Source organism: Triturus cristatus, chromosome 12, assembly GCF_964204655.1.
Source record: "Triturus cristatus chromosome 12, aTriCri1.1, whole genome shotgun sequence".
NCBI classification, from domain to species: domain Eukaryota; kingdom Metazoa; phylum Chordata; class Amphibia; order Caudata; family Salamandridae; genus Triturus; species Triturus cristatus.
This window is the reverse complement of record NC_140595.1, coordinates 118,210,359-118,229,113: the sequence shown is the minus strand read 5'-3', so window position 1 is coordinate 118,229,113 and position 18,755 is coordinate 118,210,359. Positions and strand designations below refer to the sequence as shown.

Genomic DNA, 18,755 nt, shown 5'->3' with positions numbered 1-18,755 from the left:
TAAGCAGGACCAACAAAGCAGACCTGGAAACCAAAATGGGACAAAGAGACAAACAGCAGACGATCCGGCTACTCAGAGACTGCAACATATGATGGGTGTCATCACAGCTAACAGACCAAGGATTGCAGCTGACAGGCAGGATTTAACACCCCTTTACAGCACAAGCCCACATAGAACGGAGCTGGTTCTGACTCACATCTACTGATCTTAACCTATCCCACATTAGTTTGATAAGGTTCCGGTCTCCGGCTCAAAAGTACCAGAAAAGCATGTAGGTCGCAGAATGCTGCAGAGAAACAGAGTCAAACCCTGAATGGTGCACAAGGTGCATTCGCCCCAACCCCACAGCAGTCTACTGTTATAGCAGCAAATAATTCAGTGTTAAGAGTTTTGCCATGTCATTTAATAACAGCATGCTATATTTATTTAACCATTATAGCACGCTGCTGTGGGCAATAACAGTTCTTAAATGCAACAAACCTAGGTTATTGCCCTGAGCTGCAGACGACGGCCTAGACAAGGGTAAGGAGCCTTAACAACTGGTATTGCCTGAGCAAGTAGTGCTATAAAACTAATAAAACATTACACCCACGGCTGGTGGGGCTAGAATGTTCTAGGTTAAAAGGGAGGAACAGAAAGACAAACATTGGAACATTGTAGCAGGATTTCTCAACCAGCCATTATTGGCCCAAGCCACTCCTTTGTCTTCAATGGTCTCCATGGTCTCCCTACTGTCCAATGTTCTAATAAAATGGATTGTAAAATGGAATCATGCCACTGACATACCATAACTATATGTAGGCAATGTAGGATACTGTGCTCTTGCCAGTGATAGCACTGTGTAGGATGCAACGTTTGTGATACATTCAATAGCCTCCTTCTGAAAATCACGATAAATCTACATTCGAGGGAAAACAATATTTGTATATTGTAAATCAGCAAATGGAGCTCCGACCGAGGGTTTTGGCCACACAAATCCCTTCAGTAATTACCTGGTGGCTTAGGCGCCACCAAAACAGTGTACAAAGCGGAATGCTTTGCAACTTTACAGGTCGGAGACCAGGCATCCCGCGCTCAATCTGAATCAGACACAAACACTATCTGGGCACATCCCACAACCATGTGGTAAAGGAACTTGCCCAGTGTGGGTTTGTCCCCGTTTATACCAAGCCTTTCAGAACAAGGCTCTTAGAATTGTCTAGGATTTATGCTGGGAAGACCTCAGGGTCCTAGAATGCCTTCCCAAGCATACATTGTTCACCTTCTAGAAACATTGGGCCAGTAACTTATTGTTCTGACAATGATAAGCAAGGATGATGGGTCTAAAAGAAAAATATGGAAGAAATGAAATACGCATATCCAACTTAAGAAACCGCTTTATTGAAGGTTACCATACTCGGAAGAAGCAAATTTTCCATATTATTGTTCTGATGGTCCTTCCTGAGAACCATACTTTACTGTAGTGGAATATGGAGATTTTCTTAAAAGCAAGAACTTTTAGAGGGGTCACAAAGTGGGGGAAAGTCAAGGACTATACTCCTGCCCCAAGGAAGAGCTCGTCCTTGAAACCTCATGGTTCCACGGTGGACTAGTCCATCTGTCTTTCCTCCTCTATGTCCCTTCTCTACAAAAGCTCCATCAGCATCTTTTCCACTCGCTTGAATGCCTTCCTCCAGATCTTGTGCTGCAGCCTGTTCTTTTAACGCTTTTTCTTTTCTTGGTTCTTTAGATCATTGGCAAACCTTTCAATTATCTTCCAGTATTCAGAGAATTCAATTTCCTGGCTCTTAGAATCGAGGCCCTTCAGCACCTGGCCAGGATCTGAATACGCCTGTATATAAACAGAAAGAGCAGGTGATAGGAAATTGGGAAACATTAAACGTGTAACAAAAGGCAGAGAAAGTGAATAGTAGGGTAAAGGAGTGAGGAAGTGGAAGGGGAGAGACCAGAAGGGCAGAAGCATGACAAATTGAAGAAATGTTAGTCTCTTCATTGATTCACTATGTTTACTGAAAACATTTTATAAACATTTATAGTCAATTGTATTAAATGGTCAATTATTTACTTACATCCACTTAAAATTACCAACTTCCAATGTTGAGTCTAGTCTCTGAAAATTGTAAAACTTCAAACCAAGAAACAGTAACTGCTTCGTTTACTGATATAGGAGTAGTGTTTGGCAGGTGATTAGCCCCCACAAAAAAGTAAGAACTTAAAAGAAAATCGGGAAACTTGCAGAGAATGCAGATCACACGCTATTACATTTGTACCCATCTAGAAAGTCTTTTTTTGTCATAAGCTAATGCTCATGTGCCACTTCAGACCTTTATCGAATGCTCCAGTTAAATGGACCAAATACTTACATGTAGAGTTTGATGGGCCACCTAATCAGTTGTCACAAGTAGGTGCAAAAAAGCTTCTGACAGCATAAAATACAGGTGCATTCTAAGAGTGCTGAAAGGAGCTACAGCCTGAGTTCAAACCCTAAAGTGAAGGTTTGTAGAATTTAGATTGCCTGCCCTTCAAATTACCATAATACTCCAGTTTTTGCTATACTACTTTCGTTCATGTAGCTATCAAGACACAGGCTAATTAGCCCACACATACTCAAAGGATACCTGATTAACTACTATTGTACAAGACTGCAATGGAGACATTCATTCATTTCTACAAATAAATGTTTCAACATACAAGTTGATCCTCGAGCATCAATCACGTTATGGGGAATTTGGAGTCAAATACTAAACTTCTCTGTGGGATCTAAGAACAATAAATAATATTTTAGAATAACAAATTGGTTACAAGCACAACAAAAAATATATAATTTCTCATTGTTGCTAGAAAGCAGAGATGTTCGACCAAGGAGCAGGAAGGCAAGATCCATGTTGAATTATCAGAATAGGAACTATCTATCCCATGTCGTTTAACATATGTAAGGAATATGCTACTTACCAGTATGCATCTGTTCTTGGCATGTAGAGCTGCAGAGTTGTACACTTAGCATAGATCGCCATCTGGTGTTGGGCCCGGATGTTTGCAGTTTGTTTTTGTTCTTTGGACAGTCTTTGGAAGTCACGAGTTCGGTGACTCCTCCTTCGGTCCGTACTGCGCATGGGCTTCGGTTCCACCCTCAGATTGTTTTTCGCCAACAGGGAAATGATGGAGCGTAGTCATAACAGTGAGAAACCCATGTGTGTTGTATCTAAATAAGATGGACTGGAACGGATACAGGTAGCCGGGGAGGCGGGTGGGCGTGTACAACTCTGCAGCTCTACATGCCAAGAACAGATGCATACTGGTAAGTAGCATATTCCGTTCGAGGCATATGAGCTGCAGATTGTACACTTAGCATAGATTATATAGCAGTACCCAACCTTAGCGGCGACCACCGGTATCCGTTGCAGTGGTTTGAAAAAGTGTCTTTAGTACAGCCTGGCCCACACTAGCTTGCTGCTTTGAATGCACATCTACACAGTAATGTTTTGTGAAGGTGTGCGGTGTTGACCATGTGGCTGCTTTGCAGATGTCATCTAAGGGTATGTTCCCTAGAAAAGCCATAGAAGCCCCTAACTTTCTAGTAGAGTGGGCTTTAGGTGGAACAGATAATGTTCTTTTTGCCTTTTGATAGCAAATTTGTATGCACTTTACAATCCACCTAGCTATCCCTGATTTAGAGATGGGGTTGCCTTTATGTGGTGGAGAGAAGGAGACGAACAATTGTTTAGTCTTCCTGAAAGGTTGCGTTCTTTGTATGTAATACAGCAAAGCCCTCTTAACATCAAGTGTGTGTAAATCCCTTTCTGCAACAGATTGAGGTTGCGAGAAGAAGACAGGTAATTCCACCGATTGATTGAGATGGAAGGGGGAAATGACCTTGGGCAGAAACTTCGGATTTGTACGAAGTATGACCTTGCTGTGGTGTATTTGTAGGAAGGGTTCCTGTATAGTGAACGCTTGTATTTCACCAACCCTTCTAAGGGAAGTGATAGCTACGAGGAAAGCTGTTTTCCAGGTGAGAAACTGTAGCTCACATTTATGCATTGGTTCGAAGGGCGGACCCATTAGCCGTGTAAGAACTACATTTAGATTCCATACAGGGGAAGGTGGTGCCCTGGGAGGAATTACTCGTTTAAGGCCTTCCATAAAGGCTTTAATAGTGGGCACTCTGAACAGTGATAAATGCTGTCTGTTTTGTAGATAAGCAGCGATCGCTGCTAGGTGTAGGCGTATGGATGAATATGCCAGGTTACACCTGTGAAGATGGAGCAGATAGCATATGATGTGCTGTATGGATGCATCTAAAGGGTTGATTGTATTGTTACGGCAGTAAATTACAAATCTTTTCCACTTTGCAGCATTGCATGCTCTAGTGGTAGGACGTCTGGCTTCCATGATGATGTTCATGCAATCAGGGGGAAGGTTAAGGTATCCAAATTCTAAGATTTCAGGAGCCAGATCGCAAGGTTGAGCTGAGCTGGGTCCGGGTGCCTGATTTCTCCATGGTTCTGGGTTAGGAGGCATGGGGAAAGGTGCAGTTTTTGATGTGGTACCACTGATAGTTGTAGTAGTGTGGTGTACCACGGCTGCCTGGCCCACGTCGGAGCTACTAGAATGAGTGTGAGGGAGTGCTGTTGTAGCTTCCTTACCACTAATGGAATTAGTGGGAGAGGTGGAAAGGCGTATGCAAATCTGCCTGACCAGTTCATCCATATCGCATTGCCCTTGGACAATGGGTGTGGGTACCTGGCGGCGAAGCTTGGGCATTTTTTGTTTTCGTGGGTGGCGAAGAGGTCTATCTGAGGATGCCCCCACTGTTGGAAGAATGGGTGAATAACTTGTGGATGCAGTTCCCATTCGTGTAGTTGTTGCGTTTGTCTGCTGAGCAGATCTGCCATGGTGTTTTGTACGCCTGGAACGTGCTGTGCCAGGAGAAAGATGTTTTGGGGAATTGCCCATCTCCATATGCTCTGGGCTAAGCGGGAGAGCTGGGGAGAGTGTGTCCCCCCCCTGTTTTTGGATATAATACATTGCAGTCATGTTGTCTGTGCGAATGAGGACTGCTTTGCCCGAAATCTGTTTTTGGAAAGATTTTAGGTCTAGAAAGATCGCCAAGAGCTCCAGATGGTTGATGTGGAGCGATTTTTGCTGTGGCGTCCATAGACCTTGCATTGTGAGGTGTAGGAGGTGCGCTCCCCAGCCGGAGAGCGATGCGTCCGCTGTTAGAATCACCTGAGGAACCGGGTCCAGGAACGGCCGTCCTTTGGAAAGGTTTGTGGTGTTCCACCACTGCAGAGAGTGATGGGTGCGGCCGTCCACCAACACCAGATCCGTCAGCTGACCCTGGGCCTGGTTCCACTGTCGTGCTAGGCACTCTTGAAGTGGATGCATGTGGAGTCTTGCATGGGGCACTATGAAAATGCAAGACGCCATCATTCCTATCAGCTTCATAAACACTCTTGCTGGAAGAGAGTGTTGAGGAAGGAATGTTTTGCGCAAGGCTTGTATGCTTGCGATCCTGGCTGAGTTTGGATAGGCAATACCTTTGGAGGTGTCTATAGTGGCCCCGAGATATTGCTTTGTGTGAGATGGTACAAGGTGGGACTTTTGGTAGTTCACCGTGAAGCCTAGTTGGTGGAGCAGCTGGATGGTGCTGTTTGTATGTTGCACACATTGGTGGTAGGACGCGGCTTTTATCAGCCAGTCGTCTAAGTAAGGGAAGACGTGAACATGTTGACGCCTGAGGTGTGCTGCTACTACCGCTAGGCATTTGGTAAACACCCGTGGTGCGGTGGTGACCCCGAAGGGGAGAACCGTGAATTGGTAATGCTGACCATCCACCACGAACCTGAGGTACTTCCTGTGAGAAGGGTGTATTGGAATGTGAAAGTATGCGTCTTTCAGATCCAAGGTAGTGAGAAAGTCTCCCTGACAGAGGAGCGGGAGGACTTGTTGTAGGGTGACCATGTGGAAATGGTCTGAATGTATGTATGCATTTAGAGGCCGGAGGTCCAGAATGGGCCTCAGGGTCCCGTCTTTCTTTGGTATTAGGAAATACAGAGAGTAGACCCCTAGATTTTGCTGATTGACGGGGACCTGCTCTATAGCGTGTTTTTGGAGGAGGGAGAGCACCTCCTGTTTGAGCAGTGTGGAATGTTCTTGAGACATTGGACGGTGCCTTGGTGGGATATTGGGTGGGGTAGATGTTAGCTCGAGACAGTACCCTGACCGAATGATTTGGGTCACCCATTTGTCCGATGTTATGGACTCCCATGCGTGGATAAAGTTTTGTAGCCTGCCCCCGACCGGAGTGGGATGGTCTGGGGGGAGCGGAGGGAAGTCATTGTGCGGGTGGGGTGGCAGAACGGGTGGTGTTAGTTTTGCCCCTGCCCTTATTGTTGTTGCCTCTGTAACCACCCCTTTGATTGCCCTTTTAAAAGGTATTTTGAGGAGGGGACTTGTAGGAGGTAGAGGCGCTATCGGTGGAGAAGCCTCTGCCTGTGCCACGAAAGGATGAGCGTCGAAAGGAACGTTTAGAGGCTTGTGTTTGGAGTGCCCCCATAGACTTTGCTGTGTCTGTGTCCTTTTTCATCTTTTCCAACGCTTCGTCCACCTTAGGCCCAAAGAGGGTCTGTTGGTCAAAAGGGTGATTGAGTATGGACGCCTGGACTTCAGGCTTGAACCCTGAGATCCTCAGCCAGGCATGGCGACGAAGCAGGACACTGGTATTTATGGCTCTAGAAGCAGTGTCGGCTGCATCGAGGGCACACTTAATGGAGGTGTTTGTAATTAGTTTACCCTCCTGTATCAGGTCATGAGCCTTGCGCTTGTGTTTTTCTGGAAGGTGCTGCATAAGAGCCTCAAGTTCGTCGTAGTGTGCTCTGTCATAGCGCGCAAGTAGTGCTTGTGTATTTGCAATGCGCCACATGTTTGCAGCTTGGGAGGCAGTGCGTTTGCCAGACGCGTCTAAAAGTTTCGATTCCTTGTCTGGCGGTGGGGCTTCTCCTGAGGACTGGGAGTTAGCCCGCTTTCTAGCTGTGGAGACAACTAGGGAATCTAAGGGAGCAGGGCCCTTAATGTATGCAGGGTCTGTGGGTGCCGCCTTGTACTTTTTCTCTATTCTAGGGTTCAGTACCCTGGCCCTGACAGGGTCCTTGAACACCTCTGCAGCATGCTTGGTGACACCCTTAAGCATGGGCAAAATAGACGTGGATTTGTCCTGAATGTCAAATGTGTCCAGTAGGAAGTCGTCTTCCACTGGTTCGCTGTGCATGTCCACCCCATGGTAGTGTGCTGCTCTCTGCACTAAGTGATGGAACCCTAAGGAGTCCTCTGGGGGAGACGGCCTAGATGGGTATAGGTCGTCCTGAGGCATATCAGGTATGTCAGGGTTGTGGTAGTCTTCCCATGGGTCTGGGGTCCCCGGTGGAGTGGGATCCATGGGGGCGTCCGCTGGGTCATAATCCGGGTCCCCGTCATCCGGATCTGGGGACGGGGTCGGGGAGTAATGAGGTAAAGGTGGCGGAGACCTGGGAGGGGGAGGGGGTGGAGTAGGTGGAGGAGGCAGAGGAGGAGGTAGTGGGGAGGGCACTCTGAGGGGAGAAGTAGCAGAGTCCTTCCGTTTGGGTGGTGGAGGAGGAGCCGGAGTGTCCAGGCGTCTTTTCTTGATAATTAAAGTCAATAGCCCAGTCTTTGGATCTTTAGATAGAGTCTTTTGCAAAGGGTCTGGTGTAAACAGAGCTAGTGGCGCCGAATCGTCCGCTGGCGCCGATGATTTCGGAGCCGAGGACTTCGATGGTTTCTGTGCGCCATGCTTCTTTGGGGCCTCCGGTTTTTTCGGCGTCGAAGGAGTTTTCGGCGCCGGAGCGTCGGTGCCGACAGATTTTTGTTTGTGTTTGGTCGGCACCGAGAGTCCAGGCTTCGGCACCGGTGGCTTCGGAGTCGAGCTGGGTATTACTTTCTTCGGTGCCGTATGCTGTTTTTCGGCACCAGGCGTCGGCTGGCTCGAGCCCGAGCTGCCGTGAGACTTTTGAGGCTTCGACACCGGGCCCGAAGGTGGGGTGATAGAAGCTTTGTGCTTGGTTTTACCCAGGCCTGCAGGCGAGGGTGTAACCTGAGTCTCTTTGGTTTTGGGCGCGGGGGTGGGAGGGGGTACAGTACTCACGACCCGCTGCGCCGGTGTGATGTCCTCCACGTCGGAGTCGTCGGCCTCGGAAGCGCTGACGACGTCGTCCTCCTGCTCGGTGTGTAGTTGCCCCGAAGCTTCGGCGCCGTCTCCGAAGATGTCCGGTGGAGCTGCGGACGATGAGTGCGCCATGGTGCGTCGAGCTCTTCGATCCCGGATGGTCTTCTTTGATCGAAAAGACTTACAGGCGGGGCAGTCTCTAGCCTCGTGTTCTGGAGAGAGGCAAAGGTTACACACCTGATGGAGGTCGGTGTGGGGAAATTTACACCCACATTTTGGGCACTTTTTGAACGGAGTCCTTTCCATCGGCCGGGACCGGAGTCGAGGAGGGCCCGAAGGCCGGTGCCAATGTACGTGATGGAGAAAAGTGCCGCTTCGAGAGATGAAGATGATGAAGAAACTCGAAGAAACGAGGATTTTCCGTCGAGGCTGGAACCGTAGAAGTTCGAAGCCGGAGCACGAAGTATCATATCCGAGCCCGATGGCGGAAAAAAACAATCTGAGGATGGAGCCGAAGCCCATGCGCAGTACGGACCGAAGGAGGAGTCACCGAACTCGTGACTTCCAAAGACTGTCCAAGAACAAAAACAAACTGCAAACATCCGGGCCCAACACCAGATCGCGATCTATGCTAAGTGTACAATCTGCAGCTCATATGCCTCGAACATATATGTTTTGAGGATATTCTGAAAGTTATGCATGGACCTGGCCCTTGTAGGCCAAAATTAGGCACAGATACCCTGTCAAAACGTGGTGGATATCCTATCCACCCTATTACAAGTTACATAAACTACAGCGCACTTGTAATAAGTTGGCTGGGACGTCCGCCATGTTTGTGATGAGTTCTCTCATCCGTCACACTCTAAAATAGTCCCTCAGCATCTTGTGAGGGTAAGACTTCTAATTATGCCTCTCTTGTTTCCAAGGCTCCAGCTGACCTGCAGCCCTGTTTCAAGGAGTTAGTAATGTAGTAGTCCAGTTTCTTTGCTTCTGCGGAATACTTGCAGAGAGTATTTTGCTTTAGAATAAATTATGTTTGTGTTAATGAAGTGATAATTCACAATGAAGTTCAATAGTCTACATGTGACTCTTCCGTTCCTCTTCACGTTCCTGGGGCAGCTTAAATTCGAGCTAATTTGACTTCAGCTTATTTGAAAATGTTTTTGCTTCTTCACTTTGGTTTCTTGCTTGAAGGTTGTTTCTATCTCAACAGAAGGCTGGTCTAATCTTTTATCCTGATATTACGCCATGTACTTATTATTTTTATATAGGTGCTTTGCCGAAACGCGTCTGTTGTGGGTGCACGAATAATCCAATGAAAAGGATAATTCTTCTCCCGATATATATATATATATGTCTGATCTCAACTCGAAAACTAATTTGGATACTCCTACAAGTGTCAACTTTAATTCCAGAACTCACTGGCACTTCTATGTTAAAATAATTGATAAACTATACTCAGAAAGGTACTGATTTACACTGAACAAAATAAAACCTCTACATGTCTGCCAGTATGGTTTACGACCCGTTCATGGTACCAGAACGTCCACTCTTAGGGGGATGTATTATATACTTTGGGCATGGCCACACCTAGCTGCTTATTGTACATCTCTAAGTGGTGTCTGATACAGTGGACCATGGAGCTCTCTTTTACTGTGCTTCAAATTGCATGGGACTGTAGGTTTTCGAATGGTTTTCATTCTTTCCCTCTGGACGCACACAAAGTCTACAGACTTGTCTTTGAGATCCTTCCACTTGCACTGTCTTCACCAAGGCATGGATCAAAACGGTTCCTCTAAATTTAACATGACAACGTTAGTGTTTCTACCAGTCTCCCAGAGGAAATTTTCTTTTCTGTGTTCAAGTTTTTCTTACTCTCTTTTCCAATATAATACTTTTTGCCACTTTGGTTTTATTCGTAAAATCGTAATTTTTATTTTTTTTGCTGGGTCCTAAATTGTCTTTTTGTCAACATATTGATAGTAAAACACAATTCAGCCCTTAATTACTGCAAATGACTTTAGTTTTATTATTCAGGCACTAGTGCTTTTCTTCTTGTGCAGAATGGAGACTTGTTTGGTTTTCCAAAATGTATTCTCTAGCTATTGAGGAGTGTCCCCATCCACCTGCTTATCTTGTGGGAGTGGCGCAAGGGTCCATAATTTCTAACAATCTGAAAGACATCTAGCCGCAGATTCCTTACCTATGAATTTTCCAGGTGTCAGACTGGATCCCCAAGATGTTTGTTTCAGCAATACACCTGCCAGTAGATAGCGTTGGTTGGCTCCACTTGATGGCATTGTCCGTGCCGTTGTGACCTTCACATCACTTCTATAGGCACCACCTCGCCGCATTGATGTCTGTTCTTTTCTTTCTGTGCGAGCCAGCGCTGATCCATGAAGAGAGCTACCCTCTCACTTTTTGACAGGCTTTACTTCAAAGGTTGGCGACCCCTTTTTGGTGTGTAGGTTACCTCATGTCCAAGAAACGGTGTGGCGCCTGCCACCACGCTATGTCGGTGACGGAGCCGCATCTGGTTTGTCTCTGGTGCCTGGAGCGCGACCACGACTCAAAGCCGTGCTGACTGCCAGGCTATGGCTCCGAAAGCTTTGAGGGATCGGTCCCTAAAGCTGCTTGCAGCCCGGCGCTCGGCACCACGTCGTTCTCCCCGGAGGTCTTGTTCACGGTCCCAGTTGAGAAAAAGTGTGGCTACTGCTCCAGGAGTCCTAAGTCTTCGTCATCCCACTCGAAGTTGTCGAATCGATCAGGTAAGAAGCACAAAAAAACTGCGTGTTTCGACTTCTCCCCGTCCATCGGCAGAGGTGACTGAGGACTCACGGTGCTCTAGGCCTCTTCCCTCGAAACCTACACCTGGGTCGGCTCCCCGCTTCCCAGCCTTCCCAGGAGCCAAAGCGGCCCGGACAGCTCAAGGAGTTTTATGACGCCATGTGCCTCATATTTGGGCAGCCTGATCCTACCGGCGCACCTTCGGGCCCCGGAGTCTCACAGGGTGCTCCTTCGGGTTCTGCACAGGTGGCTCCAGCCCAGCGCCGATGACACCCCATGGATCCAGCGATGGATCCGGACCGATGCCAGTTGTACCGCTTCAACCTCTTCCTCGGTGCCAGTCCCGATGTCGAGAATCCCTGTGTCCACCAGCTGTGTCGGCCCCATTCTTTTCCCCAACACCCCATAGCCAGATCGGCACCGAACAGAACTCTTAGGTTCTAGGTCATTTCCTCAGCCCTATTCTGAACGGCTAGGAATAGAGGAAGATTGGGAGGAATCACTGGACCCTTTACAAGACCAACCTGATCAGGAAATTAACTGCTATGAGGAATTGGGTGAGGCCAGTGGACTGGATACCTCTCCAGATTCTGGCCTGCTTTCTCCCCCTACTGTGGCTACAGAGGAGGGAGCATCATATGCTATTGTGGTGCAAAGGGAGGCGGAGGTCCTGGGCTTTCAGCTCCCTTCCGTGGCAGTCAAGACGAATATCTTGACAGAGGTTCTGTAGCCTGGTGCTTACTCCTCAGAATCCCTGGTGCCTTTCAACAAGGCCTTAACCAATGTCCTACTGAGAACCTGGATGAAGGCCAGCTCAGAGGTTCCTGTGAATAGGATAATTGCCAGAAGCAAATTGCCCTACACCGAGGGAGACAAATTTCCTAACCAACCGCCCTGCCCCGAGATTGGTGGTCCAAGCCACTACCTCCCAAGGCGTGTTCCCTTCTGCACACTCGGATAAGGAATCCAAGAGGCTGGATGGTTGGGGCAAGAAAATGTTTTCTTACTTGGATTGCAGTCAGTTAACACTGCATGCTTTTTGGGCTGTTATTCGAACACTGGAACACGGTTGCGCAAGTGCTGCCACAGGTCTCAGAGGAGGACCGGGCCATCCTCTCCCAAGCAGTTTCAGATGGGAGAGATGCGGAAATGTTTGCCAATTGTTGGGGTCTTCACACGACCGACTCGCTGGGCAGAGCGATTTTGGCGGTGGCTGTTCGACGCCACACCTGGTTGAGGACTTCTGTCTTTTTAGGGAATGCCCAGGCTTCTTTCATTGACCTGTCCTTTGATGGCACCTGTCTCTTCGGAGAAGAGGCAGACATGGCACTGGAGCACTTTAAGGACTCACAGGCTATGACCAAGTCTTTGGGCCTCTCAGTGGCCACATGTCTTTCTGCCTTTCACCCCTTTCATGGCCACGGAAGGGGCTTTCAGCTATACCAGCCATACCCCAGCCACAAGACCGTGCAAGTTCAACAACCTCTGTGCGGCTGTGGGCATGGCTCGTTCCAGCTAGAGGTCGGGTCATCCACCCCCCCACCCCACAACCTCAGCCTCCAAACCTTCCTAGTCTGGCATTTCAAGATCATAAGCGGCCAGTTGGTGGCAGGATCAGCGATCACCTCCACCACTGGCAGAACATCACCTGGGACAGGTGGGTCCTCCAAATAGTCCAGAAGGGCTACTCACTTCTCTTGGAGACTATGTGCTTCAGGAGGAATCATGACTCTCTCTGCATTGGAGCCATAAAGAGGGTTCCAGCGCCAGAAGTAGGCTGTGGTTGTTATTACCGCTCCTTTTTGGTCCCCAATAAGGAAAATAGTTTGCACCCTATCCTAGGCCAAAAAGGAAAAGTTCAAGATGCTCGCTTTAGCTCAGGTCTCATCTGCCCTGGACCCAGGAGACTGGATGTTAGTGTTGGATTTGCAGGACGCCTATTTTCACATTCCTATACTGTCTGCCCATCGGCGCTACCTGCAGTTTACAATAAGCCAAAAGCACTTCAGATCACCGTGCTCCTCTTTGGCCTTACCAGTGGCCCCTGGGTGTTCACCAAGATGATGGCGGTGATCGCAGCTCTTCTACGCAGATCAGGGGTGCCAGTATCCCCCTATCTCGACGACTGGCTGTTGAAGGCGACTTCCACCTCTAGATTACGGCGAGCCTCCTCCATTCCCTGAGGTTCACAATCAGTGTGCCCAAGTCACATCTCACTCACTCTCATATGTTCCATTTCATCAGAGATGTTATGGGCATAGTTCAGTTTCGGGCCTATCCTCCCTAATGGCGAGTTCATGATATTCAGACTATGATATCGATGTTTCAGCATCTATCCTGGAATTCGGTAAGAATGGCTCAGAGGCTACTGGGCCTCATGCCCTCCTGCATCCGGCTAGTGACATATGCCAGGCGGCATATGTGGGCTCTGCAGTGGGACTTGACTTTCCAGAGGGTGCAGATTCAGGGGAATCTCTTAGACATGGTCCAGATGTCGGAGTGAACTGCATAGGGCCTGCAGTGGTGGTTAACCGCGCATGATTGGGTCAGAGGCAGACCCCTCTCCCTTCCCCAACCAGACCACACAGTAGTGACAGATGCATAATTCCTGGGATGGGGTGGCCATCTGACAGAGGTGGAGATCTGAGGACTCTGGTCTCCAGTGGAAACCGGACCCCACATCAACCTGCTGGAGCTCCGAGCAATTTGTTTGGCATTGAATGCCTCCCTTCCATTACGGGGAAGCTAGTGCAAGTGTTCACGGAAAACACCACCGCCATGTGGTACTGCAACATACAGGGCGGGGTGGGGCATTGTGCACCCTTTGTCAAGAAGCCCTGCGTCTCTGACTTGGCTTCAACAGCAGGGCATATCCCTGGTGGTTCAAGACCTGGCACGTTTGCTGAACACCAGGGCGGAAAAACGCAGCCATCAATGCCTAGCGGATCACAAATGGTGTCTGCACCAGAGGTGGCACAAGTTCTCTTTCAGCAGTAGGGAGAGCCTCGGTTGAATCTGTTTGCCTCTGCCGAGAACGCAAAATGTCAGCAGTTTTGGCGCTTAAGTTTCCAAGGGGGCTCTATCTAGGAGCACTTTTCATCTGAAGTGGAGCTCAAGTCTCCTATACGCCTTTCTGCAAATACCGCTGCCTCTTTGGGAGGATGTTCTGTCACAGCAGCAGGGGAATGTACTCCATCCGAACCTTCAACTCTATGTCTTCTTGCATGGAGATTGAGCGGCGGCAGTTAATAGCATTCAACCTTCCTCCCGAAGTATGCAATTTTATTTAGACTGCTAGTCGGATCTCCACCAAGACCGTGTATGTCTGCCGGTGGAACAAATTTGTAAAATATCGTACAGAAAGGTCTATTGATCTTGTCTCTGCACCCCTTTCTCAGGTCTTGCTTTTCATTTTGACCCTTGCCCAGCAGGGTCTGCACTGGGCACACTTGAAGGTTACCTTTCAGGCCGGTCTGCCTTTCTGAGGCTCCCAGGCCAACCATCATTATTCAAATCTTCCATAGTAAATAGATTCCTTTAAGAAATTGTACATATGTTCACACCTTCCCCTTTCATTATGCCTCAGTGGGATCTTAATTTGGTTCTCACTTTGCTAATGTGCGCCCTGTTAAATCCCTTGCACACTTGTCCTCTCCGGCTTGCTTACTATCAAAAAGCTATCAAAACAACCTTCATATTGGCAATCACATCTGCCAGGAAGGTGAGCGAATTGCAGGCTCTGTCATCTAAGCCTCCTTACCTGGCCATCTTCCCTGATAAGTTGGTGCTTCGCACTAGGACCTCTTTATTGCCAAAAGTGGTAGCATCGTTCCATGTGGGGCAATCTGTCACCTTGCCCACTTTCCATGCTCCTCCCCACCCCTCTAAAGAAGAGGAGCAACTCCACCGCCTGAACTCAAAAAGAGTGTTGCTGTTCTACCTTGACTGCACTAAAGAGTTACGGGTGGACTGACAACTCTTCGTGGGGTACTCTGGAACTAAGAAAGGTCGTGCGGAGCCGAAGAGGACTATATCCTGATGGGTCATCCTCTGCATCAAAATGTGCTATCCTCTGGCCAAAAAGCAGTCTCCTAAAGGCTTAAGAGCTCACTGCACCGTAGTTAAGGCTGCTACCATTGTGTTGTACTTGACATTTCTCAGGCAGCTATGTGGGCATCTCTTCACACGTTTACCAAGTATTACTGCCTGGACAGTCATGTCCGCAGAAACTGCCTTTTTGGCCAGTCTGGCCTGCAGGACTTCCTGGTCTAAGCTTATCCGCAGTCTCTTCTCAGAGGATGGTCTTGCTTAGGTAGCTTTTCAAAGGTAAGGAATCTGTGACTAGATGTATCTATCAGATGGACAAGTTACTTACTTTTGGTAATCCCTTATCTGGTAGAGACATGAACTAGCCGCAGGTACCTTACTGACCCACCCATGCTCCCGGCACTGCGGACAGGTTTTTAGTGTTTTAGTGTCAGGGCTGAGCCCTTTCAGGGTTCTAGTTATTCAGAAACACACCAATGTGAATGCACTTCATATCTCCCCGCTTCTAGCGTGGAAAGTCGTGAAAGTAATTGACGTCATGGCACCAAGGTGGTGCCTATATAGATGACGCAGACGTCCTAATGGCGCGAACGACACCACACAGAGCTGACCGACGCCACCTACCAGTGTGCGGAGGTATTGCTCGCAGAAAAATCTACTGGATCCAGTCTGACGCCTGGGAAATTCAAAAAGGTAAGGAATCTGCGGCTAGATCATGTCTCTACCAGATAAGGCGTTACCAAAGGCGAGTTACTTGTCCTTTACGAGCTCTAACTTTGGCTCCCTCTGGATTTTAGCGTTTTATCCAAAACAGGATGCGTTGGTTTTAAAGTCTTGATCTTGAAAGAGTCTGTCTACCTAGCAGCACTGTTGTTGATCGCAGGCATTTGCGACAGCAAGAAATAAAGATCTGATCTGCTTGAAGATTGTTAGAGCTAAACGGCTCGCTGCTGCACTGTGGTTTTCCAAAGCTGTAAAAACAATTCACTACTCATATCCATTTGCAGCTCATATACTGCATCTTTATTAGAGGTAGCACAAGACTTTTTCTTTTTTTCATTGGTTGCACCTGTCTTGGGGTACCTTATACTTTTATGGTAGCTTATACAGTATTTAATGAACTTCGATTTTGCACTTTGGTATCAATGTGGTTAAGCACTTTGGTGCCCCACAGAGGAGCTATGAGCGCTATACAAATGTACTAACACATTGCTAATACAATACTACAACTGTATTTTTATTTTTCAAAATTATTTATCTTTGTAGAGCAGTCATTTAGCCTTAGCTTGTCCTAGATTAATTTGGCAGATTAATAAATAAAAATAAATCCGAGAATTATCTTTTCTTTTAAAAGCAAAGTGGTGACCCCCTTCAGACCATTCAGTTTTTTTGAGGTTTCTTCGAGGTAAAAGTTATCTGAAAAAAACGTATTGCTAGGTAGAACCTTTTTAAGACAGGACTGTCCATATGATGTTTAGGATCTGAGCAGGTCTGACCTATTTCACCGGAATTTCAATAAGTAAATTATACCTACTCATTCAAAAAAGTTTGCTAATCAGGCTTTTTGGGTCTAGATCCGTGAGATACCAAAGAACCTCTCAAATGGAAAAAATACTTATCAGTGTATGCATCAGCACACTGTTCCATCTTTCCTAGCTTACACATTCCCATTTTTCCCCCATGTCGTGATAACAATCTCACGAGTTTCTTCAGATTGTTCATTGTAAGGGTCCTGTTGATAGCATGGCACAATTTTTAGTCATCCTCAGAGCAGGAATACGAGTAACGAGAGCTGTAGGTAGGAGCCAGAACAGGTTCGACAGGACAGAAAACAGTAAGAAGGACCTCTCTCTATCTCCAGTACTTCTTGATGTGTGCATGCGCACACACAAAAACACCACTTCTTTTGTATCCCCTTCGCTATTTGCCTCTCCGACCTAGGAGCTATTTGATCAACAGGGCATAGAGTATTAATAACATGGTTGCTCTAGTTTCCAGCCTCTTGCCTGGTCGAGCCTGAGCCCTACTTTGTGGACAGCATGCTGCCACACAAGGTTTATCCCTGTGAACAGGAGGAAGGACAGAGAGCACAAGATTGGGGAAAATATGCCTTTACCTTGATGCAGTTTAGGAAATCGGCCTGCAACATTGTCTTGAACTCTTCTGTGGAGACGGTCTTCGGGTCCCCCTGCACCGTCGAATGTTCATAGAAATAGCGTACAATGGCATTGATGCTACGTTCGACATCGGTCAATCCATCGACCGGAGCATTTGAAGGTTTAACCTAGGCAAGAAGAGGAGGCAAAGGAGAAGGTGATCAGCAGATGTTTCCTGGACTCCACTCAACTACACACTGTAATTGGAGAACACATCTAGGAATAGGCAGCCATAAAGAGAAGGGATAGCTTCAGCTATCACAAGCAACAGAGGGCTGTGGCTGAGTTGGTTATGTGTCTGTCTGATATATTATTGAGTCTGTCCTGTTGGCCTCTCACAAAATCTCCCAATTTCCCAACAGTGGAATAGATCTTTGCTTTCTGGTACCAACATTTTCGGTAGTTGCAAGTATTCCAATCCTGCACACAGTACAAGGATCATTCACTGCTAATTTCGACAACAAATTTGCAAAACATCATTCGCATATATATTTTACAGCACACAAATGTTTCTGCAGGACATTAATTTTGCAAAACAATTTATTGTTGGGTAGAATTTTACCTAAAAAGTAGCTCTTGTTTTTTCTCTCACCAAATCTACTTTTTGTGGGATTTTTACCCGCTATTCTTTAGTATCAATTTTTCAACATTGTGGATTGAGCAGTTTTAACAAACGATTATAGACCTGGGAATAGCAAATTCATCACAGTTTTGATTTAGGGTAAGAGCTCTAAGGCCCAAGTACAAAGCTATTTGCACAAGTGAAACAGGTGTGTTAATAGTATTTGTAGGTAAACATTTTAGTTTCTGATGCACAGAATCGGAATTATAGGATATAGCCAGTGCCAAGTTAGGATTTGCTTAGTCAGATATTCTACCAGTCTGAGCAGATTAGCTCAAAAGGAAAGGCAACTCCACCATAGCCAGGTGTGTTAACGTTTCAAGGTGGCTCCACCTGCAAACATTGCTATTCACACACAGGCTGTCGGTATTCTATAAAGTTTTGGAGGGGTCTTCCTACCCAGAAAATATTTAGGGATTTACTCCTATCAAATGCAGGAATAAAGTTTTAGAGAGGATGTGGAAAGGGAACACTCCTAAAACTGATGGGGCTGTAGGGCAAGAGGTTGCAGCACAGGAAAATGTTTTCCCACAGACAAACAACTAAGAAATGTATATATTTCATTTTTTTGCATGAACAATAGAACATCAGTATATTTTTATTTGTGTAGATGCATGAGAGCATCCCTGCAAATAAGCAAGAGCTGCAGATTCCAAGGGGCACTCTGTGACAAATCAATGTATACATGCCAATTGATCCGATCCAGGTGGAAGACTCCCAAGTTTTGGCATTATTTTGGCTGTCTTTCACCTGAAATTATCCCTCCTTCAAAAGAAGTCAATGAGAAAAACACATTCTCATGATTTTAATTTTAAATCACCCACTTTCCTCTTCTAAAATGTTGTCATGGATGTTTATGGAAGTCAAAACTGTACTCAAATTGCAGGCATAAGCCTGAGTAAGTGTATTTTTCATGCTGACTTAGCCCAACGCAAGACAGTGCTGGCACATTAAAACGTTT

The 18,755-nt window shown here is 47.0% G+C and overlaps 1 protein-coding gene across 3 annotated transcripts in view; it reads right to left on the bottom strand.

Moving 5' to 3' along the window:
- Nucleotides 1–1,358: 1,358 nt before the first annotated feature.
- The window catches only part of LOC146772812 (uncharacterized), a 90,348-nt gene continuing 72,951 nt past the window's right edge, over nt 1,359–18,755 (bottom strand). For all 3 annotated transcript variants that reach the window (XM_085637747.1, XM_085637749.1, XM_085637748.1), the window contains 2 exons: nt 17,133–17,300; nt 1,359–1,831 (listed from right to left, as the gene is read on the bottom strand). In XM_085637747.1, the coding sequence (XP_085493873.1) occupies nt 1,700–1,831; nt 17,133–17,300 (300 nt within the window). In that variant the 3' untranslated portion in view covers nt 1,359–1,699. The remainder of the gene's footprint in view (nt 1,832–17,132; nt 17,301–18,755) is intronic.